The 26,058-nt window shown below is 31.9% G+C and overlaps 2 protein-coding genes across 5 annotated transcripts in view; one reads left to right on the forward strand and one right to left on the reverse strand.

Annotated features, from left to right (window-relative positions):
* LOC139517286 (dual E2 ubiquitin-conjugating enzyme/E3 ubiquitin-protein ligase BIRC6-like) overlaps nucleotides 1-1,887 on the reverse strand; it is a 67,637-nt gene extending 65,750 nt beyond the window's left edge. For 2 of the 4 annotated variants that reach the window (XM_071308193.1, XM_071308191.1), the window contains exon 1: nucleotides 1,499-1,887. In XM_071308193.1, the coding sequence (XP_071164294.1) occupies nucleotides 1,499-1,679 (181 nt within the window). In that variant the 5' untranslated portion in view covers nucleotides 1,680-1,887. The remainder of the gene's footprint in view (nucleotides 1-1,498) is intronic. The other 2 variants (XM_071308194.1, XM_071308192.1) reach the window with 1 other exon arrangement.
* LOC139517288 (tubulin-folding cofactor B-like) lies at nucleotides 1,864-24,032 on the forward strand. Its single transcript, XM_071308195.1, has 7 exons — nucleotides 1,864-2,072; nucleotides 8,757-8,900; nucleotides 10,812-10,905; nucleotides 17,132-17,276; nucleotides 18,106-18,161; nucleotides 18,513-18,585; nucleotides 22,070-24,032. Exons 1-7 carry the CDS (start codon nucleotides 1,956-1,958, stop codon nucleotides 22,191-22,193), a joined length of 753 nt encoding a protein of 250 aa, XP_071164296.1. The 5' UTR covers nucleotides 1,864-1,955; the 3' UTR covers nucleotides 22,194-24,032.
* The last annotated feature ends 2,026 nt before the right edge of the window (nucleotides 24,033-26,058 follow it).

Below are 26,058 nucleotides of genomic sequence, written 5' to 3' on the forward strand. Positions count from 1 at the left end.
AGGAGAGCATGAACTGTAATATTAGGCAATTATTTTACTGAAATTTTTATCAGGTTACCTGCGTATTCAGGTAATTAACAGGTAAAAGGTGTAATTTATTACATTTGTGTTGAATTTTGAATAAAAACTACTTTTAGTCTTCATTTATTTTGTTGTTTTATCTGCCATATTGTAAAGAAGACACCAGTTGCCCAATTCCGTAGCGTACTGTACCATACATAATGTTTTATGTAATCGTGGCACAAATAAATAGCTCCGTCCTAAAAAATTTCAGTCAACCTCCGTTTTCCCCCCTTTTCCTACGTCTCGTAATGATCGATCAAATCATTTTTCCCAAACGAATTTAATGTAATAAACACATTGAGATAACAAGAAACCTTTTAACTAATCCTCGTTGTTAGTTTCGCCAAGGAAATGCTGAAATTTTTCCATATTTACAGTTTCGTTTCCGATTTCCGCCATTTGCATTTGTCAAAATATTTGTTTTTATTTTCCTTCTATTTTCCTTCTATTTTCCTTCTACTGCATGATTTTACTATAAAAATTGTCGGGATTTCAAGCGCAAATGAGACCTTGCATATCCTAGATTCAAACGAGGAAAAATTAGAGAGAACCAGAATGAAAACCGAATGGTTTAAAGTCCTAATGAAAAATCCTTTTTCATCGCGGCATATGCCGCGAATAGCAGTGGCGAACGGCATACGTCATCGCGGCATATGCCGTGTATAGCGTTGAAAGGGTTAATTTTGTCTGCCATTATTGCCATTACTGCAAAATTCTTGATTTCTTTTTCCCCCTAGTGGTCCTTAAGGAAAATATGATAGTATTCACTATTAACTGTATTGCAAAATACTATAATTGTACCGGTCCTTTGCAAGTATTGGCAGTCAAAATTATAGTACGACAACTTTTTCAGAACCTGACAGTCTGTTACTGGACATCAAAAAGGTTCTCATAAAATTTTGATCATGTTGATAGCATAAGAGAAACGGAAGATTTCTCACACCACAATGGAAAAGAGATTATTGTATGACGTCAACATTCAAGAGACACAGATTCTCAAGTCGACCGGTGTAGATTTCCAAATAGCAATAAGGTATATTTGAGAAAAGGGAAGTGATGAGACCTTTGATTCCATATTCTTGATAGAACAATGAACAAATGTTGAAATATAAATATATTTTACTGATTTACATAAACTCCTCATAACCACTTGCTTGAGAGTGTCTATTGAAGGGTCCATTAAAAATATGTATTTATTTGCACCTAGTGGTTTTTGTTGGAAGTGCTGTGAGAAAACATGATCATGATGATCATGCATTTGTAAAAGAATATTTTTTCAATATTCATTATGCAAGTGTGATACTACAATGATATCAGTTTTAAGATAAATACATTTTTATTAATAAACTGATAAATTTGATGGTAATGCAGAGCAAGTTGACCAGGATGTGTGTGTAAATACTTTGTATACAAAAAGGGGGGTGTTTATATGTACCCGATACATTCGATTTCTGGAGAATAGCGCCGGAAGCTACATCATAAATCTTCACTGATGGTTCCTTAGTTGATACAATAATTGAATTCAAGGCGGAATTGTATGTTACACTTCTTGTTGGTTCTCCAACGGATATACATCCATCTTCACCAACAAACCACTGTTTTTCAGTGGCCGCCATGTTCTCTAACGTGAATTCTCGTTCATGACATCATTTTGTCCTTTGGTTCTAATCGACAAAGCAAAATCCGAGTTATTTTGACAAATATAACGCTACATTATGTCTAAATACATCAAAATAACAGTTTCGCAACATGAATTATTTCCTCTAGGTATAAATAGACTGCAACGTAATGAGCCGTCACGTGATAAACAACGTGATCTCGTTTAGACGAGTTCAAAGCACATGTTTATGTTGTGATTATTCTAGAATATTGTTTCTATTTGAATTTTTAAAATGTCCGAGTTTTCTGTAATCACGCAAAGTATTGTGACTATAAATGTTACAAGTTCAGCTAATTCTTTTGGAACAGAACGAAGGTTTCAAAAAGATTTATCAGTTGCAGATTTGAAGGTAGCTAATGTAAACAATAAATTTCAATGATGATTTGATGATTTAGTCTTTCACAAAATCATATAATGTGAGGGTATATGTTCCATTAAGGTCTCAGATGATTGATTTATTTAGATACACCAGGTTTTTGTTTTTGTTTTCTCTAAGTCGCACTACCATCCCCTAATGAAGTTCAGTGGCAAGTATTAGATCAAGATGCAAATATAAAAAAAAATGCTGATGCGACATTCAGTGAACTTATCGATATTTGGCAATCTGACACTAGTCCAAATAATTATGACGTCTGGCAATGCTATTTTAATTTTTTTCTTGCTTGTTTGCTCTGGAAGTTTGTAATGTACCGTTCAGGTCTCCTGCTAGCACTATTTTGTGTGTATTTTCATACTTTTGTATTATGTCAGAAATAATGTCCAGACACTCCATATATTCATGTTGTGAATTCGTCGTATGAGTTGGCATATAAGCATTGATAAGGCATATATCATTGGTTGCTGTAATATTAACTGCAATAGCCAATAACCCTTTCATTTCCATCTTTTAGTTTTTTAATTTTGCTGGACCATTTTGATGGCCAGAGTATTGATACCCCTCCCTTTCCTTTCGGTAACTTGAAGCTATCCAGAGGGTCATCTGTATCAGAACATCTTGTGTGGTCTTCCATTCTAATGTAATATATTATTTATTCTGACTGAGCTGACCAGCAAATACAATGTGCACATCTTTGACAGGAACTACAAGTCAAATTGGCACCTGGTCAAATCTTGGCCCTTGGAAGCAGTGTCTAGATGATGGATTATAATAAAAAAAATCCATTGATTTATTTATTGCTTTTCCAAGTACTCGATTATACAATGTAAATATCCCATTATTCTTAAATTTTCTAGATTCATCTTTACTTTTGATTCCTGTTACTATTGACCTCATGATGTCCTTATCCAGTTGAGAGGCAAATATGTAATAGTCAATTTTGACTTTTTTATAACATTACAGTGACTTTTCACACTAAATTGTCCAGATTATATCATCATGTTCATTTGTCATCCTTTTTAGCTCACCTGGCCAATAATTTGTGTATCTAGTTTAAAACATGTGTCCGGTGACCCAGCCAACTGACCAAGATGGCCACCATGGCTAAAAATAGAACATAGGGGTAAAATTAAGAAATAATTCTATCATGCCATGCTCTATGCTTATTTTATCATGGGTAGGCATTATATTTGTCAATATCTAAATAACGAGCGTTAGCGAGGTATTAAATGTTTACAAATATAATGCCTATCCATGTTAAAATGAGCATAGAGCATGGCATGATAGAATTATTTCGATTATTTGATGAACCATAAATTTTATAGAAATCAACAGTTAAACAACAAAAAAAGAACAGAAACATTCAAACTTATTTATAGAAATGTTTTTATTTCATTTCCTAGCGAGCAACACCAACAAAAGTGTCAATTTTGATCTCTGTTGTTGTTTTAAATGCATCTGACGTTGCAATTTTTATTGTGACGTCAATCACGTGCAGCCCATGTTTTATTGAAATTAGAACATGGCTTTGTATCCAAAGCTAAAGAATGTTGTCATATTAGAATGTAGATTTTGGCTTATAACTCTGAAACAAAAACATTTAGAGCAAATCTGACATTGGGTAAAATTGTTAAGCAAGTCCAGATCTATCTGCCCTGAAATTTTCAGATGAATCGAACAACCAGGGGTTGCTGCCCCTGAATTAGTAATTTTAAGGAAATTTTGCTGTTTTTGGTTATTTTCTTGAATATAATTATAGATAGAGATAAACTATAAACAGCAATAATGTTCAGCAAAGTAAGATCTACAAATAAGTCAACATGACCAAAATGGTCAGTTGACCCCTTAAAGGGAAACTTCGCAAAAAAATCAAAAATTGATATTATGTTCATTCTGTATAAAAATGCTCAAATTCATAGATATTAAAGTTTTATTCCGCTAGATAAGCGATCACCATCGATTTTAAATTTAGAGTATCAATTCTCCGAGATCCGCCATCTTGTCTTCTTTCCCGATGAATAAAAACGATATGTCTATAAACCACAAAGAAACAAAACTACAGTAACCGATGTAGTCGTAATTGCGTGTCGATATCTTGTCAATCGTACGGTTGTTTAATCCGACTAACTAACTTGATACGGAAAATATTCTTACTTTTTTTTAAAATACCATGGTCTGTTGTTTTTAAACTGTTGATATTGGAATTAGGTGAAAAGTCAAAGTTGAAATCATAATTAAGTGTTCCGTGAAAATTGTTTTCGAAAATCTAATTTGTTCATAATTCTTTAAAGTAATAAACTTTTTTCAAATATATTTTGATCTTCCCTCATCTGATCACCAGCATGGCTAAAGGTATTACTTCCATAGGTATTGTGAGGGGTGTGAGGTGACACGTCCAGGTATTCAAGCGATTTCCTGTCGGGCTTGCAAGTTCATGCATCGTTTCACTTCTGCAGGTATTGATCAGTGTACACGGCTGATAACTTATAACTTATAACTTTCCATTTTGAACTATCTGATGTATAATATACAGCTCTGTCTTACTTGTCATTACTAAACTCATACGCTTGTTTATAAATAACATTTCTGGTGTAAAGAATATAATTCATAAATTAAAATATAAATAATACCCAAAAAATAAGATTTGATGAAATTAAAATCTATTTAAATATTTTTTCCAAGGGTGAATTTGGGAAAATGTAATATATAGTCATTGTCAATAGTGAAGGACAGATTGGAACAGACCAGAAATATTGATTTAAAAAAATGTACGCACTTGCCGACGATTCGTTTATACGACTGGATAGAAAGTTACGGAACAATAGCGCAATTTAAAATATATACGTGTATACATTGAACATAAGAAAAAAACATATATTTTGAATAAATAGGGGTAAAAGTGTTGTAAATAGACTAGTCCACGTATGCCAACAGTATGTAATCATCGAATGTCGATAGACTACAGTTGTATACCAAAAGAAGAAGAGAACCAATTTGATTTAAATACAGGTCGATGTATAACTTTTGCTTTGGTTCATTGAAGCTGTGGACCTAGGAAAATCACAGATTTATATTTCAATAAGATTGTTCTCAAACAAAGGAAAGAATTCGTCATCACAATTGTTATATATGCCACTGGACGAACACTAATTATCCCCAGGGGATGTGAATATTTTGCTGGGAAACTTTTGAGTATCAAAGTTTCAAATTAATTTCGGGATTTATTTTCTTTCTTGGTATTCAATAACAGAAAAAAGAATAAATTACTTGTTTGCTAAATAGGGGTATTCTTGTCAGATAAAAGAATTTTAGTTATATTTAAAAAATAGAGAAATATGACATTAAATTGGTTCTGTCTTTTTTTAAACATCGTTAAAACGATGTGTGTCTAAGGTGAACGCCACAAGAACCCTGTAATACTAGTACGAGAGTATAGCATGTAAACATTCCTTCTCAATAATATGGTTGTATTGGAAATCTTTTCATACAGATTGACAACTCATTGTCCGATATGCATGTAATATTTGCCACATGACGCCCATAGTTCTTTCTACCATCATCACCTTATTCTTTGATATTGCTGTAAACATCGATGGTTCACACCCAAACAAAATGGGAGTAATGAACCTTCAGAGCTTCTCCGTGTTATACACTTGTGAAATATATAGACGAAATTTCTGTATTGAAATGAATCTACATCTCACAAACAGGATTTTCAAATAACGATTTTGAGTAATCACCTTACAAACCAATATAAACGTATGGCAAGATATAACCATGAAGGAATTTAGTTTTTGTCAGACGCAAGAACTCATCACTATATCATAAACGTATACGTATATATATGCATACAGTTTCAAATATCAATAACAAGCGGTCGATGTCGATAGTCTGTTTTCTAACTGTTCAGAGTTAGACATGTCACTTGTTCATTCTTGGAAGCCTTCATATTCCCCGTCTAACGATGGGAACTCTTTCTGATTGTGTTGACTATAAATGCTTGTTTGGTAATTCTGTCGTTTATCTGTACAAGCGGTTGCATTTCCTCTCCTTTCCCAACAAACAAACAAACGAAACGCCACTAGTCTGATTTCTCTGGAGCTCATCCTCAATGGCTCTTATACGTCAGGAAACTTACATGTATACTAATAATGATTGTTTCATGAACAACGATGTATGAACGAACTATTATAAATTCGTCAATATCAGTTATGCATGACTAAAATATAACTTTTATTACAACTACTGTATTACTTATTTGGATTAATGACTGCTATCATGTTCAACATTGCACAAATATTATCATAGAATTTTTAAAAAAATCCTCAAAAATCCTCAAAAGAAATAATGCCTTAGCTTAGATAATTGGTATTCTTTTCACAAAAAGTTCGTGTAAATGATTGTCAAATGAATTTAATTATGTAAGAATAAAATGTTAAAAAGAAACTAAAAAAAAATCATGCATGTTGTATGTTGAATTTTTTTGTCAATTAAAAACTTTAAAATTGCAATAGTTTTATTAGCATTTAAACACAGCCAGATTTGAATACAAGTTAAGAAATTCCGGTAAAGTCAATGATATCAAACAGATGTACAATGGTATATCAAATTGGGTAATATTGCATTTAGTTTTTATTAAAGATTAAAACTACTATTTTTTGCTTCATATTTGAATCTTTACGCCAATTGCCGCTAAGAAAGTAATCAAAAATTGTTTCCTTTTATTTTTATACACTTTCGGAATAACGAATCAGAATTTTATTTTCAATTAATTTACACAATTTAATTATTGTATCTTTATTCTCATCGTGTATTAAATCTTAGTGTATTAACATCATGGCAGCATATACTCTTTCTAATCCTTTCTGTTTATCCTTTCCAAATAACAACATTTATACCTGTGTACGCTTGAACTCACACCTGCGGCTAAATAGCTACAAGGTAAACGAATTGACCTCAAGCCGAGAAATATACAGTGACCTTTACAAAATAATATACACACTCTGCTCACACATAAGTTGCATTGAAATGATTATCAAAACAATAACGGTAAATAGAATTGAAATATTTTCAGTTCAATATCAGTAAAAATGTTCAATAAATATTTTATGAAAAAAATCTCAACAATAATTAATTAAATTTATTCAAAAACATTTACTAGAGATAATTTTATAGGAGTTTAATTCAATCAATACAAAACGGTATATATATGCATATTCACTTTCGTTCATTCTTATATTGTGGTTAATAACTTCGACCATTCGTCAGCTGTGCGCTTTTAATTACGTATATTGTCGATAAGCTATAAGAGTTAAACTGATTTTATTTTTTCCCAGAATTCAATAAATCGGGCTAATACGTCACGACCCACTCGAGAATTCAACCAAAAAAGTTACAAATACTTGATTTTCTCCGTTATTAGTAGGAATATAAATTTAAAACTTTGCAAATGTGTTTTTTATGTTAAGATGAACATGATTAGATGATAAGTAAAAAATCGCGAAATTTCCCTTTAAGTGTTATTGCCCTTTTAGAGTAAATTTTTAACTATTTTTAATTTTCATTAATTTAGTAAATTATTGTAAATTTTTACAAAATATTTTCCTCTGTAACTAAAGGGCCAAGTTTATAATTGATAGAGAAAATTGTAAGTAGCAAGAATGTTCAGTAAAGTAAGATGTAAAATGTACCAACAAATCACCAACACCAAAACACAACTTTGTCATGAATCCATCTGTGTGACTGTGTCCTTTATTTAATATGCACATAGACCAAGGTGAGCGACACAGGCTCTTAAGAGCCTCTAGTTTTTATTCTAAATATCTACTCTTTTGAAATATTTAAGCAATATAAATCAACCATACAACAATGCATGGCCTGAATCTTGCAATGATGTGGAGTTTTGAATCATTATTTGCTAATGAACAAGAGTAAATTGTTTTAACAAAAATAGTCTTCATAGGCTGTAGGTCAGGTGATTGGTAATGCAGTAAATGCAGTCTAGGTTTCTTTATAATAGATAGTCTTTCTAGACATAAAGTAAGTAGATGTGGCAAGATTACCAATAGCTATCCCTCAAATACTGAGGATGTAAACAACTGCAGTTCCAGAAGGGTACTCCTTAGGTAGAATTTGATATTGATTTATTTCACCAGGTCACTTTTAAGCAAATTTGGCATTTTTATGTTTAACAATTAACCTGTGTTAAAGGTCACCTGTACTTTTAAATGAGATGTCAGGTCGCAGAACTACAGGTCAATGTTTGACCTTCAACAATGAGCAAACCCATAATGTAGAAATTAATTAAAGGCCAAGGTAATGGTAACCACTGAATAAAAGGCTCCAGACTTTATAGGACAAGAACTGTGATGATGAAATGGCACAGATAAAAGAAATGTTAGCACTCAACCATTCCTTAAAATGAGACTGATTAACATGATAATGTCATGTATGTTACTAAGGCATTTGTGAACTTCTTTTATTTTTGGTCATTTGATGAAAATATACTTGTATATACATTTATATGAAGGTATCAATGTGTTAGTTACTTATTTATTGGACAAATTAATAGGATAAAATTAATATAAGTTAATTAATTTACATATATTTATGCAATGAATAATAGATTTCACCATGAACATTTTTTCAATATTTTAGAACAAATTAGAGCTTTTAACTGGTTCCCAATCAGCCAACATGAAGTTAGAGCTATACAGTAAAGACAATAAGCTTCTGAGTAAAATAGACAATGATGAAGTTATGTTTGGTTCCTATCCTGTAGATGATGGTTGTCGTCTTCATGTAAGTTACTATGAAAAATTTGTGTACAGTTTAGATATGCTAGCCTAATATTTCTGTAATACATGAATAATTCCAGGCCTACATCATGTAGAAAAGTTTAATGCAAACATATATATGTTCAACAATTCTGTACATGATACTACTGTGTTATCATATGGTATTCAGGATCTTCATAGATATATGGGCTCACATTTCCTGTCAGTGTCTTATATCCCCAGAGTTGTTCATCATTTTTAATGACAGCATGTGTTGTCAATTTAAAATTGCAGCTGTCTCCTTCTAACTTAGATATTGACATACATTGTATGTACAAGGTATATCTTTTTAAAAACAAGTTTGGGGATTATTGTTGATGAAGTGATATACTCTAAAAATATTTCTGGTTATATTTAGAAGGTGACATTGATATTGACCAGACCTTAATTTAGAGTATTTCTTATAGTGATTCATTCCACACCAGCAAGAGTGATTTATGGAGTCACCTGTGGTTACTGTTTAAAAAACATACTGTATATCAGATGCCCATTTGCATGATGGGCAGAGTTCAAATTTTAGATGAATACCTAAACATGTGCACCTTACATTTAGTTTTTAGATGAGTGTCACCTAGACATGTACACCTAAATAACTATGAAACTAAGATCAACTGGATGTAAGGTCACCTTACATCCAGTTGACCTTAGTTTCATAGTTGATTGTCCTTTAAATTATTCTTATATATTGCTGCATGCTAGACTTTTTTAAAAACTCATCAAAGATACTGGACTACCAGGCTGGTGATACCCTGGGAATACAACATCCACAAGTATTGACATCAAACTCATCAAAGATACCAGGCTTATATTATTGTTCATTTGACACATGTGTCCTCTATATAAGACTCATCAGTGGCGCTTGATTTAACAGTTGGTAAAATATAAGCCAAATTAAGTACAAAGTTGAGCTTCAAATGCTTAAAATTATGAAAAGTTGTGCCAAATACAGCAGACAATGTATACCAGGGCTGGGGATAGAAAAACTTTTAATTTTTCAAATGATTCAACATTTTGTACACAGTATATTTACAGAAAATGAACATATCAATGATATTTCCTGTCAACACAAAATCATTTACTACTGGGATGATGATACCCTTGGGGATGAAACATCATAGACCCATTCATTTTTGTAAAAACTTTTTAAGTGTTCATCTACATAAGACTCATCAGTGGTGGATAAGATCAAAACGGGTTATGGGCCACATCTTATATGAAGTTGTAGAGGTTTAGATACAGAAAATTCTGTATCTGGGGTAATGTGTATTGTGTAATTAAAAGAATTAAGATTTGATACATGATGATAATACTTTTAATTAGTCATGCATAAAATCTAAAATATATGTCATGTTATGTTGATGTAGTCACCTATTTTTACTTAGTAAAAATGTTTAAGCACAACAAAAAAATTACATAATTTGTTATGCCCTTCCAATAATCTGATAAGGGCATAATGTCATATAGATTTTTCCTCATCTGTTCATCCATCCGACTATCCATTACTTTGAACCAAACAGTGGTTTTCAAGAACAGTGGCAAGTATTACAATGGATTAGTACTTTATTACTAAATAAGTGAAATCAGATTTTTCTTAAGGAAGAAGTCTTATTAGAACTACACTTAAAAACAAAGAGATTTTGGTTACCATGTCGTTGTTACAGGGCAGACTAATGTGAGCCTCTTGTTATTTTGAAGATTAGTCAGTGATTTGACATATTCAGATGTGCCAAAGAATAAAGATACATTTAACAGGAGTAGTGCTTAAAATGTATACCCATAATACTATTGTAAACCCCATAAGTAGGACTAGGTGTGTATTTGTCATATACGGAGTGTCTGAGTTACTCCCCTTTGAACTGTTGCTTTTTTTTTTTAGGTGGTAGATTCAACAATTAAATTAGGAGAATTTGAAGACTTATCTAAAGTTGAGAAATTTGAAATGAAAGAGGATGATTATGCCAAAAGAACAGGTAAATATGAAATGAAAAAGACAGTATTATCATAATTGTGTCTTTCTCAAGTTTAGTTACAAAACTAAAACCTCTAAATTTCACATGTCATAAGGTTAAAATTATCAGGATACAGAACAGTGGCGGATCCAGAACTTTTCCTAAGGGGGGCCCGCTCCAGTCATGCTTCAATGATTCCCTATATAATCAACCAAATTTTCCCCACGAAAGGGGGGCCCGGGCCCCCCTGGATCCGCCTATGCAGATATATATGCCCCTAATTTAAAGTTCATTTGACCTCATTTTCATTGTTCAGTAATGGCTTTGTAGTTATTTTATTCTTGATCTTAATTTAAAAAATGAATTCAAATCATTATCTCAGATGGGACAGTCCAGCACTTTCCCTGCATAGACAACACATAATTTTATCTCTTTAATTTCGTACACAACATCTTGCTTTGAAGCATATTCATTGAAAATAGGTTAATATTGCATGAAAGCATCTCTGTACTACCATGAGATATTAAAACCAATATAATGGTAGACATAGGGATGTGCGTGTAGTTACAGCATCAACATAATCAAAGGGCAGTGTTCTCCCCAGGACCTTTTATCATCCTGGTAATGTGATGCTATATTTCTGAATGTGATGCTATATGAAATGATTTGCTTATAGATTGTGTTATGAATGTGATGCTACAATTTTTAAAAAGAAGATGGTATTTCAAATTTCCTTTTTTACCAAGATGCTATATGAAATATCTGGGGAGAACACTGAAGGCATGACATAATTTACATTTTTAATTCAGAAGATATAGATGTCTCACATTTTGTGTCTAGTACCTTATCATCTAAAGTTTCTCTCAGGCAAATATCTTTTTCATAGTTCAATGGCTTCATAAAAAAGTGTTCTGATTTTTATTATTCTGTGGTCCATTTGGTTAAGAATATAAGTTATACATGTATATATATCTTTTGTTAATTGTTGAAGGTTGTACGTGAGCTATAGTTGTAATCTTCTATGTCATAGTGTCTGTTGTGGAGAGTTGTCCCATTAGCAATAGTACCACATCTTCGGTGGATGAGTAGTCTAGGTAGTTACTACTGGAATCACAAACCAGTTAACACTGAGGTTGTGAGTTCCAACCCGCTCATGCGGGTGCACTCGACTCCAATCTTGATTGACTAGGATTGTCAGTTTTCCTATCGAAGGTCAGTGGTTTTTTCTGGGCACTCTGGCTTCCTCCACCAATAAAAACTGGACGCCACGAAATAGGCTTAAAAAGTGGCGTCAAAACACCAAAAATCAAATCAAATATGACTACCTGACAGGATGGACCTAATCGTTAACTTATTTTAAGAATTAATAGACATTCGATCAACATTCAATAATTTGTTTATAGAATCATTTTAAATTTGACATTTCCCTTTCCCATATCCATGATGACATTATTTCATTGACCTATTGATTAATGTGACTTTTTCATGATAAGGTGAGTTGAATAATAAGTTAACTATAATGATTATCTCATAAAATTGACACTTCAGCCCGACAGGTTAATCTGACCTTGACATCATTTTATGGATCAATATTAAGTAACTCTGGTACCTTTGTGTAGCCTTGCTATCAAAGTTTTTCAACATATAAATAGTCATAACAAATTAATCCGACTAGACATTTGAGCTTTCCTCTCGTGTTCATCATGGTGCCAGATATAATTTTTCTAATCAAGAGTAGACTGTTACACTAAGCTGATTATCCTTTAAATTTTTCACTTGTTACTTTCAAATTTAATTATAAACAATGCTTTGTATCACTTGCATGTTCATTTCTGAACATACTCATATATTATGCATGTACGTTTTTCTTTAGCCCTTAGCCTATTTATACCTTCCCTCAACTTTGCTTGATCTCAGTCTGTCATTGGTCAAAATTCATTTATTTTTGTTATGTTCCAATTTTTGTTGCTACATATTTTGTGATGTTGAGAAAACAGTCAACAAAGAAGAGGATCTTTTTTGTAAATCATTTTTAGATTTAAGATAGAATTTGACTACAATGTCTAAAACTCATTAAAGAAACTGATTAGGCCACACCAAATTAATTAGTAGTTCTTTGGAAAACCCGCACCTAAATTGCCGAAATTAAAATAAAAAAATAAAAATAAATTTCCCGCACCTCACCTGCCAAAACCAAAAAATAAAAATAAAAATAGAATTCCCGCACGTCGAAAATAAATCCGCATTTTCGACGAACTCGATTCCGGTATTAAAAAAAATCTTTATCAATTAAGCGTTTGAAAATATGCAGTGTTTGTCATATTTTTGATGCTGATCAAAAAAGTTGCAAAGATGGAAAACGTGCTGATTGTTTCTGTGGTGAAACATTCAGACAAAAATAACAACAAGGCATACATATTAAAAAATACGGCAACACAAACAAAATGTCGGACATTCAGGGAACTATATTAAGAAGCCATTGAACGATGTAGCGATGCACAAAGTGAGATTATTAATATTTACGAACGGAGGCACAGACCAGAAAACATTATGCCCCTCTACTATTGTAGGTGGTGCATAAAAATATCAGTACGCACAATTTGCCAAAATTATACAAAACTGCTTTCCTCATGCGTTATGAATTATGTTATCGGTAAGGAAATAACTTTATAAAGCCATAAAATTGCTAGAACCACATAGAACACACTTGAATTACTGTAACTGATACAGTAACTTAAAATAAAAAATGAAATTCTTTTCAAAATAGTTGATTGTAATACTAGTAAATTAAAGAAAATTGACCCTACCTCTTTCATTCAAGCAATTATTGATTAAAAAGATGACCTTCATTTGTCGACAACTCATGAAATGTATATATGGACATTACTTTCTATATTTGTAACTATAATTGTCTAATATCTAATTTCGCTTTAACCGTAAAAAGAGAAACCGTTTTCCCTTAACAGAATGAGTAATTTTCCTCTGCAAGTCACATTGAAGGAAACAAATATATTACTCACCACCCTCTTAAATTGTCACGAGTGTTGAATTGCATCCACTCATCATGGTAAATTAACAGTAACACACATCGTAGTAGCTTTTTTACATCTTTAGAATGAAATTCAAAACAGTGTGGCTGTGGCCATTGATTGACACATTAAATTAATTCATTGACTGGGACAATTTACGTGAACGTTTGTCTGTAACGACCACTGTTCACGACGTACCTACGATAGATATTTAAACTGTGGGGTCACCAAAGGTTTCTTAACGCCTTTAATTATAAAATAATTCGAAAAATTAATCAGGAATAACCTTCATGTTTTGATTTATATAATTGATATAAATCAAAACATCGTGTTATTTCTGATTAATTTTTCGAATTACTTTATTAAGGTGTTGAGAACCTTTGGTGACCCCATAGTTTAAGTGTCTTTAAAAAGTACATAGTGAGCAGTGGTCGTTACATACAAACGTTCACCTAAATTGTCCCAGTCAATGGATGAATTTAATGTGTCAATCAATGGCCACAGCCACATTGTTTTGAATTTCATTCTATATACAATTTAAGATATGTAGATCATCAATGTTAAAATTAAACATTAAAGCTTGTGCATCGTTTAGTGTGAATGTCACGCTTTCTGTACGTTTAGGAACCCTTGCAACAGCTCTCCGACTCTTGTGCATGTTGAGTGGTCTGTAAGATTCCTGTTGTATGGAAAACAGCTGCTCCTTTTCAACACACCAGTGGTTGTTTAAGTTTACTGTCCCTCAACTCGACCAACCTACTTTGCACTGTCCACCTATCATTGTTTAAACTTTTTATTTATTATCGTCCTGAATATGCTCGAAAATTTGCAACTGGATGTTGAGAAAAGTACAATCAACACATGTACATAACCATCTCTTTGAACACCAGGTAATTTATTCTTAAAGCATCCATGAACACATGGACTCGTTTATTCGATTGATTGATTAATGTGTGTTTAGTATTTTGTTTACGGTTCCCAGATATGATCTTTTTGGTTCATCTTATAGAGAGACATAACATGGGAATGTTACCAGCATAATTACATATGGCAGGGCGAATATTGTGTAACGGAGATGCTGTGGAATAATCTCCCTTTGCTAAATGTGGGATAACGCAAAATGAACTATTTCACTGTCAGAGAAAGAAAAAACAAAGTGTATATTTTAGATAGATTATATGGTAATGATTTGGTAAACGTTTCATCTAACTTACTGGATATTTAAAAGAAGATTTTGTCATTCTTCTGGAGGAATTGTACCTTGTTAACTAGACTTGTAAAAAGTATAGAGTTATTAAAGAAATATTTTGTACTTAGGCCACACCAAATTAATTAGTAGTTCTTTGGAAAACCCGCACCTAAATTGCCGAAATTAAAATAAAAAAATAAAAATAAATTTCCCGCACCTCACCTGCCAAAACCAAAAAATAAAAATAAAAATAGAATTCCCGCACGTCGAAAATAAATCCGCATTTTCGACGAACTCGATTCCGGTATTAAAAAAAATCTTTATCAATTAAGCGTTTGAAAATATGCAGTGTTTGTCATATTTTTGATGCTGATCAAAAAAGTTGCAAAGATGGAAAACGTGCTGATTGTTTCTGTGGTGAAACATTCAGACAAAAATAACAACAAGGCATACATATTAAAAAATACGGCAACACAAACAAAATGTCGGACATTCAGGGAACTATATTAAGAAGCCATTGAACGATGTAGCGATGCACAAAGTGAGATTATTAATATTTAAACCATTCTCAGATCTGCAGTGACATCACAACATGTAACTGACCAATCAATGATTAGCATTTTTGTTATGTAAACAATGTTGATAGGTGATGCGGATAAGATTCCTCTAGATTTTTCATAGACTTATTGCAAATTATTTTAATTGATATATATCATAACCAGTTGAATATAGTAATTTTACTCTTTTAATACTGTTAAAGACACTATATACTATCTCCATTTTGATTTTGAACATACTATAACCTCTGGTTAAAAAATAATCGGCAATATAAATAATCAGTTATCCCCTTCAAATAGATGAAAAATCTAGAGGATTCCGGATTTCATCACCTCCTGACAAATGTGAATGCCAGGATGTCCGGATCTGAGAATACAAATAAGTCGAACAGTTTCAATAATTCTAGTATCGAAATATCTGACAAAAATATGGTATGGTCAATATGTAATGACCTAAACTTTAAATATGTGCAGTTCACAATTGATGATGGATCTACTGCTACTAAAGATGCATCAAATTCAAAACCAAGTGGAATTAATGCATTTTCGGTACTCATGAGCTCACAAAATGAGTTACACATGCCTGATAAACCTGTCCCCTTGTCTGGGAAACAGCTCACTGGGCCACAAAGACTTTATAGGCTTATAAATGTAGGTTATGTAGGTATTTCCATGTTGGTATGTTTTGGTGTAATTTTTTTTCTGATATTTAATTGTAAAGTAGCACTAGCTAGAACCCCCAGTTTCCACTGTTCTTGGATTGACTGGTTAGTGATCCATATGCATAAACACAAAACACACACCATGCAGTTATGTTACAAGAAGCTAGCTAGCATACTACAGAGGGTGTCTAAGGACCAGAAGGTGCATATATATACTACAGATGAAAGCAGTGCATATTAAAAGCAGATAGCCATATAAAGTTCATGCATAAAAAAATATGTTCAAAAGTGTATATTTGTGCAGTGTTAATTATACAAACAACAAAACAAAATGAAAAAGAATGCAGAAAGTTGAAATACATATAAAAAGGGAGATAATTTAATTATATCAAATTATGTCCCCTTTCAATTAAGTGAGTTGAAAATTCAGTTGCTTCTTTTAGGTGAAAGATATAAAAATTGAGAGAAAAAAAATATCGCTCGCTCCATATTTCTTCAAAATTTGAGGCGAAGAATTTAAAAATATAAATTTAAATTTCGCTCGCTCGCCCCATTTTTTTTGGGTAAAATCTCAAAGAACTATTAATTAATTTGGTGTGGCCTTACTGCAGTATTTGGAGGGATACAATATTTCTCCACTCTCAACAGCAAAACTACAGATATGATAAATGTTTGGCGTAGACAGGCTCATGTTTTAAAATGTTTCGAGATGAGAAATTAACTTTTCTGTTAAATTTATTATTGAAATAAAGTTCCAATACCAGAATCATTTAACGATTAACTCCAGTTCAAATTATGTTCTGTCTTTAGATTCTGTTAGAGCTTTTAAAGAGAGAAATAAAATGGGTCGGTTTGCTGAAATGGATCCTGAAGAACTGAAAAGAAAGGAAGAGGAAAAGTTAGAAAAAGAATTACAACAAAAAACTAAAGCTGAAAGCATGAAAGTTGGTGACAGGTAAGAGCATGTTAAAAAGAGGCATATTATGCTAGCTTAAATATATATGTATTTCATTGGTGATTTGTTTCCTTAAAAAAAGGAAATGAAATCCATTTTCCCTGTGTTTTATTCACCTTTAATACACAGACGATTCACTTATGACGTTATAGATGATTCTTTGGTGACATCTCAGTTGGTAATTCACAGGTAATGCACTGGTTACATCACATGGTGTGGCAAAATGTTGATTCACTGTTAATATCACAGGTGGTAATATACAGGTTATCCATTGATGATATCACAGGTGGTGATACAAATGTGATTCACTTATGACATCACAGATGGGGATACAAATGTGTTTCACTCATGACATCACAGGTGGGGATACAAATGGGATTCACTTACACCACTACATGTGGTGATTCAGGGGTGACATCATTCACAAGCGGTGATACCAAAGTGATTTATTGATGAAATCACAGATTAGTAATACATGTACTGTACATCAGTATCGCATGGCGTGATCAGAATCTTATCTTTAGTTTGGTCTTTAGGCTCATTTTAGAACAATCTTTTATGATCATGATGATAGATCATTGATATTTCTTATACATTTACCTTACATGTAGTATATAAGGACCTGATCTCTTGGTATTTATCTGTGAATCTTTCAACTGCTGCATTGTTTATGATTCCAAGTGAGTTTAAACAAAATATAATTGTAGACCATTGATAATTTGGTTGTTGCATTGTCTTCCATACATTTCAGTTTATAGCAGAATCAGTTGTTCCTTTTAATACTGTTTTCTTTTTAAAAATATTTTATTTTGTAAAATATTTTTTTCAGATGTGAGGTTAAAGTTGTTGGTCAGCCTGCAAAAAGGGGCACAGTAAAATATGTAGGTAAGAAAAATAATTAGTTAAATTTGTGTGTTGCTGTCCAGGTTATCAGCTGAGAAAAAGTGGGGATTACTTTTATTGTTTTCATGACAGGTGGATTAATGTATGAATGAAAAGGCAATGTAGGGTAAAATACAATAACAAAGCAACACCATGTCCATAAAAAAAATAAAATTTAAAGAGTATTTTAGGGTTTGAAAAAGGGACATGCATTAACACATTGTGATCCAGCTGGTATAATCAGCTTGAAATTCTCCCTCTCAACTGAACACAAAAACGTAAAGAGAACTATGATCGTGATAGGCAGTGGTAAAGATTGTTCCTGATTTAATTTATTTACATAATTCTTTTCAGGTTTAACAGAATTCCAGACAGGTTATTGGATAGGTGTTCAATTTGATGAACCATTAGGCAAAAACGATGGAAGGTATGTCTTATCATATAATCCTTGTCTAACTCCTTCAAAATTATCAGAACTTTGTCCACTAGCTCTGCTGGCCAATAATCACTCCAAAGAACATTTACAAAAATCATTGGGATCATGAGCTACTGATGTGGAGATTTTTCATAAACTGACTGTAATGAGATTTTAATAACTAATTATAGTAAATGGAGTATGAATCTTAATTTAAAAAAAAACTATCATGTTTTTATACGAAGCCAAAAAAAATTTGGGTTCGTATAATGGTATGATGTCGTCGTCCGAAGACACATTGGTTTCCAGATAATAACTTTAGTTTAAGTGAATAGATCTTTATGAAATTTTTTCAGAAGGTTCAATACCACAAAAGGAAGGTTGGGATTTATTTTGGGGATGATGGTCCCAACCGTTTAGGAATTAGGGGCCCAAAAGGGGCCAAAACAAGCATTTTTCTAGTTTCAGGATAATAACTTGTTTACAAGTATTTCAATTGCTCTGAAATTATACTGCAATGTTTAAAATCACAAGTAGAAGGTTTGGATTCATTTAAGGGGTTATGGGGCCAAAGTTTAGGAATTAAGGGCCAAAAAGGGGCCAAAACAAGCATTTTTCTAGTTTCCAGACAATACCTTGTGTGTAATTGGATGGATCTCTCTGAAATTGTACCACAAAGTCAATGTACCATATAACAAAGGGGAGGCTGGGATTAAGTTTTGGGTTAATTGCCCAAAATAGAATATAGGAATTAAGGGCCAAAAAAGGGCCAAAAAGAAGCATGTTTCTAGTTTCCAAACAGTCATGACAATAACTTGTGTTTAAGTGTATGGATCTCTCTGAAATCGTACTACAAGGTTCAATATTACAAAGGAAAGCATGGGATTGAGTTTAAGGGTTATTGCTCCAAGGGGGGGGGGGGGGCGGGGGTCTCAGTATACCATTTTTTAAGGGATTTTTTTTTTCAGCATTTTTCAAATTTCGAATTTTGAAAAGTTTCAAGAAGAAATATTCAATTGCACAGTATTGTGCAATATGTGTTAGATCTTTAACCACATTAATTTTGTGACAAAAACCTATATTATGTCAAAAATTTGATCACAATCAAAATTCAGACAGTATCAAACTTGATTATTGTGACCAAATTTGCCCCAACTGTTCAGGGTTCGACCACTGGGGTCGTATAAAGCTGCGCACTGCAGAGCACCTGGTTATCATCATAAATTGGTTGACATCATGCAACCACAAGTTAGTCCTGTTATATTTAGACAATAAACATTTATTTAAACTATTAAACATTTTCCTTATAATTAGATCTATTCTGTTATATCATCCTGGCCTACTTAAACATCATACCAATTTATATTTAGACTATAAACATTCATTTTTAAAGTGTTGAACATTTTCAACATCATCAATTCAAACTGGTTTGATCACTTGCTTCTAATTTTGAATATAAAATAAAACATGAAGCAGTTGTAAAATGTAATAATGCAATTTCAGCATTAGCATATGACCATAATTACTAATCCCCATAAATGACATGTAAGAGGACTAGTTACAACTTTTTTCTTACTTGTAATGTAAATATTGATCCAATCCTAGTGTTATAAATATCATTGTCCTATTAACCTTGGTTTACCATAGATCACATTATTCATGCATAGGGTATGTTCATCATCATCAGTGAGTTGTGGGAAAAAGAATAAAGAGATTTTTTTCTCATTTTTAATGTATTTCTTTGCAAATTTTGACACTGATGTTCATTGTTAAAAGAAAAGCTATTGTTAAGATGTTACTTAAGTTACTGGTTTTACTATTTCATCCAATTAAAGAAGTTAGATATATATTATTTTGTGAATAATTCCTATTTGTTTTCTTCTCCTGGAGCTTAAGTGTCACCAGAATAGATGTTCTCCTTTATTATTTAAGATCTAATTAAAGTCAATAGATTGGTCCTGCATGTTTTCCAAACGTTAAGAATATAAACTGAATCTATAGTTTGAATTGATTTTTATAAGTCGCAAAATAAAAGAAAAGGAAAAATTTAGAGAGCAGTTATTTGTCAATCTAGCATTGTACAGGGTTCTCGTTAAGGCGAGTACATGAGTCCTGGACTCATCAAAATTCGTCTGGACTCACCATTTTCAAAACTGGTGAGTCCACAGATTTATCAAGATTGAAATATTTTGTATAAAGAATAACAAACTGAACACAGTTCAACACAAATATCATCATTTTATAGCAAAAGTTTAAAAGTAATCTGAATTTAATTTCATTGCTCTGTTATAAATTAGGCCATGGAGACTAAAATATAACATTTTATTGCAATAAAATATCTTCTTCTTGCTGTTGGACTCACCATGGCCAAAAATGACGAGTCCCTGGACTCGCCTTCAAAAATCATTAGCGAGAACCCTGATTGTAACTAGCATTAAAAAAAATTTCATGATGGAATTTTCGATACAAATATGACTTAAGTGTTTTTAATCTGCCAAAAAAATGTTTTGTTCATAGACGTTGTCTTGTTGTATCACTTTAAATTTGTTCTTTGAATTAAAATTAAGGTATTGGTCTATATTCATTGGCCCTGTTTGTCTTTAAGAACCCTTCATATTAATTTTTATAAAGAATATTTATGATATATGTCAGTATTCACCTCAAAAACTAACAAAACCTTTGAATAGACTTATTAAGAAGGGATATAGTTAAGATACGGTCATTAAAGATTGCATATTTTGGCGTTAATATTGATTCACTTATAGGGTCTTTGCATCGGAACTAAACACATTTATTCAAAAAACGGGAATGATTGTGCCTGATGTTCATATGATGAAATCATAATCTTTCAGTCAGTTTAATTGAAGTCTGGAACTGGCATGTCAGTTAACTGCTAGTAGTCTGTTGTTATTTATGTAATATTGTCATTTTGTTTATTTTCTTTGGTTACATCTTCTGACATCAGACTCAGACTGCTCTTGGACTGAATTTTAATGTGCGTATTGTAATGTGTTTAATTTTATACATTGGCTAGAGGTATAGGGGGACGGTTGAGATCTCACAAACATGTTTAACCCCGTCGCATTTTTGCGCCTGTCCCAAGTCAGGAGCCTCTGGCCTTTGTTAGTCTTGTATTATTTTAATTTTAGTTTCTTGTGTACAATTTGGAAATTAGTATGGCGTTCATTATCACTTAACTAGTATATATTTGTTTAGGGGCCAGCTGAAGGATGCCTCCGGGTGCGGGAATTTCTCGCTACATTGAAGACCTGTTGGTGACCTTCTGCTGTTGTTTTTTTTTATGGTCGGGTTGTTGTCTCTTAGGCACATTCCCCATTTCCATTCTCAATTTTATTAAGGATATATTCATTGACCCTGACTAGTGAACCTCATTTATGCAAGTATTGTATAGGATAGATGACTAGGTTGACGAGATTATTTCTAGCCTATATATAGAGTAAGTCATCTATTTAACTTTCTATTTCTCTGTTTTCAGTGTTAAAGGTAAAAGATATTTCGAATGTCCAGACAAATATGGAGCCTTTGTGAGACCAGAGAATGTAGAAGTTGGTGACTATCCTGAAGAAGATTTAGGATTCAGTGATGAAGATGAAATATAAATGTCTTATATAAAACCCAAGATATGTAGTTTTTAATATTATTTATAGCAGTATGCAATCATAAGTTGTGTGCTTGCAAAGACATTCATTTATTACTATTTACAAACTAGCTGTTTCCTGTCTTTAAGTTCCACTTTAATTTGTTACCATTGACCAGTGTAACCATTTATGCTATTTGTGAATTTAAAATGCAGTTTTCTTCTTAATAGAAGCATGTGAAATCCATCTACGTAAGGTATGCATGTCTATAACATGCATAAAACTTTTATTGATTTTATCAAATTTAGGTCACATGCAAGATGAAACAGAGTTTATCTTAAGAATTATAATTAGAATACCAGTTTATTTCAAAAAGATAATCATTTTTTTTTTTACATATTCACATTATTCATAATTCATGATTTAAAAATATAATTTCTAGAAATCACAAATTTAAATGCATCTTTACATACTTCCATACATTTATAAATCTTTTTCATTAATTAATAGTCAATTGTATATCTGGAAGTATAAATGATATTTATATCTGGTTTTTTTTTTATAGACTCAAATGGAGTTTAACAATCAATTTCTAAATGCATACATTTTTTATATAAAAAAAACCAATTAAACACTGTCCATTAACATAATCAATTAATACATGAAATTTTAACCTTCAACTTGAAGAGTTCTTTTTATATTCAGTTCCTCACTTGGTTAAAAAAATTCTTGATAAAGACATTTAGAATTAAAATTCTATCAATGTTTAGTCCTTCAACAGCTTCCTGAAATATTTTATGGACTTTATTATTTTGGAATTAGATTATAGAACTGTAAATAGAAATTAGGATATAAAATTTGATTTAAGTTCAACATTTATCAAATTGATTGCATCTGAATGTGTAAATTAGATAAGTTTTAAAAGTTTATGATGTTTCCATGTGTTATAATTGTTTTACATATTTCTGTTATTCAATTTGCAGTACATATTATCATTTGAATGCATTGGAAAATCTCTTGACAATTCATATAACTTTTTATATTTCTTGCTGACAAAATATTTGATTTGATTTCAATTGAATTGGGAATATTAAGATAGAATTTAGTTGCTTGATATTATTTTTTTTGAATATGTGAGAATTCTTTACTATTACTTGACATTTATAGTGAGTTATACCTAGGTACAGAGACAACTTGGTGTGAAAAGTGAAAAAAAAATATTTTGAAAGAAACCCACATATTCCTATAAGTGGAGGGAAATTTTGTTTTGTTCTATATTAATCCCGAAATTATTGTAATTGTTCGTTTTGAGCATCATTAATGAAAAATCAACAGAACTACATCATTGATTTCTTGTTGCTCATTTTCAAACAAACATTTCCCATTATGCTAGCTTTTAAGTATCTGGATGCTTCATTCTTGTTCGACCTAGGTCAAATTAAGTAGGCTTTTGTTCCAAAAAAAAGGAACCACACCAACTAGAATGTGAATGTTTCTGTGCAATAAGAAGCATCAATTTGTAAGTGGTGCTGTTCTTAGAATAGAATATCCCACTCTAAAGAATTATCCCTAGGCAGGAAGTGTCTCTATCAAAGATGTGAACATTGCTTACATGGTACAACTTACATTTAAGAACCTGGATGATTTTTGTATGTGAGAAAAATGTTTCATGCTTTAAATGCTAAAACTACATGGTAGTAAGGTTTGGTTGTGGAATCATGTGTTTTTTTGTTTTTCTGTAATTTGTTTTTTCTAACATATGGTGTTCAGTAAAATTGTCATTATGCAAAGCTTACTGCATGCCAAGTTTATTATTCCTAATATCAATATCTTGTGTATTCAATAAATAATGTTCACACATGTCTTAGTCTTTTTAAAGAATTGAATATTATCTGAAATGAAGTTACATTGTCCGTTTATAAATTTTGAAATTATTATGAAACTAAGGTTTCAACTCCCTCAGGCAAAGTTGGCTTTAGATGAATTTGGCTATTTATTTTAGGTATTTTTAACATATAGCTCTTCAACGATTTTCGGTACTTATACATCTTCGGATTTCAAATGTTTGGCTTTGAGCGTTCCTGATGAAGGTAAATCCAGAAAAGCGCTTCGTACGCAATAAATTATTAAACGTGTTGTTTTATATTTTTACAGAAAAGTGACAAAGGTTTTAATTTCTGATGCATCCTTTTTTTTGTATTAAAAATAAAATGAAGAATTGAAATTGGGAATGTGTCAAAGAGACATCAACCCAAGCAGAATACAGACCAAGGCCACCAATGGGTTTTCAACACAGGGAGAAAATCCTGCACCCAGAGGTGGGATTCAGCTTGCCCCTTAATTGAAATGCATACAACTTCAGGAAAAATGGATGTCACACTAAACCCCGAAACATATAAATGAACATTTAAAAAATCATACAAGACTAACAAGGATAAGGTGAAAACATCAAAGAGACATCTACGCAGTGACACAAAATACCAAAATAAATAAACAGCTAGAGGTCAACCTACAGTGGTGAAAATTATAATATCCAACATATCAAACTGCAGTGCCATGAGTCTAAAATAGGGTGTGAATAGATTTTAGAGACTATGAAGATCTGACAACACAAAGCTCTATTACGATCTCAATCCTCTCCTTTTTTAGCTTGTTAGAATATGAAGATAGACCTTTAAAATTTGGTATGTTTTATTAGCACTCCTACAGTTGGAAAAGAATATGATCCCCAACAAACTCTGCAACCCTGAGTTTTACCATGTTAAAATGGTAAGGTGCCTGATAATTTAAGTTTCTTAGAGAGGGTTTAATTATACACTATTTATATTTGTAAATTTGTCAGGTTTTCGGGTTTACTTAAAAAATATTTGGAATATGAAATGAACACTTGCATGCAAGAACTTTTCTGTGTGTCGATATGGAATGGTCTTTCAAAGAGCTAGAATCTCTGTTTTAGTGTGGAGAGCTCAAATATAGAAATTCAATTCACCTTCAGAATCTTGCATATCAAATACATTATCAAAGAAAAATAAATTGCACTCCGTGGACATCTCAAAGTATAAAAATTCTATCATGGTTTCAACAAGTAAATGTCCTACACTACTCTGTGGTAGAAAGGGTATAACGTATTACACCAAGTTGTTCTTGCACATTGATTTGGTTCCTTTTTCACTGACAGTTAAATCTGATAAGGTCATATTATCTTTCATATTTTAACTTGACTATGTTCAACTGAACTACACATTAATGATAAATAGCGATGTTCATCATGATCAAATCACCAATTTCTCCTTCACATTATATTAACTATATAAAGCCGGACAACTGTTTATTTTAGTAATGACTGATCTATTGGTACACTCTGTCCCCTGTTGGGACATGTATTAATGTCGACCCAGCTGCTGAATATTCCAATAGTTCTATTTCTATGTGAAAGTTCAGATGTCAAAAACTTTGGATTTTAATGTGTTTTCTTTTTTCTTGATTACCCCTACATTTGGCATGCCTAGCAAATTTCATTCTTTAGGATAATAATTGCTTCTTTTATTTTATTTGTGATACCTCCGTGGCCACAATGGTTTGGTATTCCTAAATATCCACCTAAATTCTCAAAATAATGTCTAGATCACAACATAACTTACAGATTTAAACATCTTTCACATCATAAGTATGTTATTATAACCATAACGCTTAAATACAGAAAAGTACATTCATCATGTGTCAATTTCTGTAACCATTGCTAACATATCTAAATGATACATAGATTATGTTACATCATGAGTGAGTTACTGTACCCATATCGGTAAAATATAGAAATAATACATATATCATTACATAATGAGTGAGTTACTGTACCAATACCGCTAAAATATCGAAATTATACATA

The sequence above is a fragment of the Mytilus edulis genome, chromosome 3 (assembly GCF_963676685.1).
Source record: "Mytilus edulis chromosome 3, xbMytEdul2.2, whole genome shotgun sequence".
Lineage (NCBI taxonomy): Eukaryota > Metazoa > Mollusca > Bivalvia > Mytilida > Mytilidae > Mytilus > Mytilus edulis.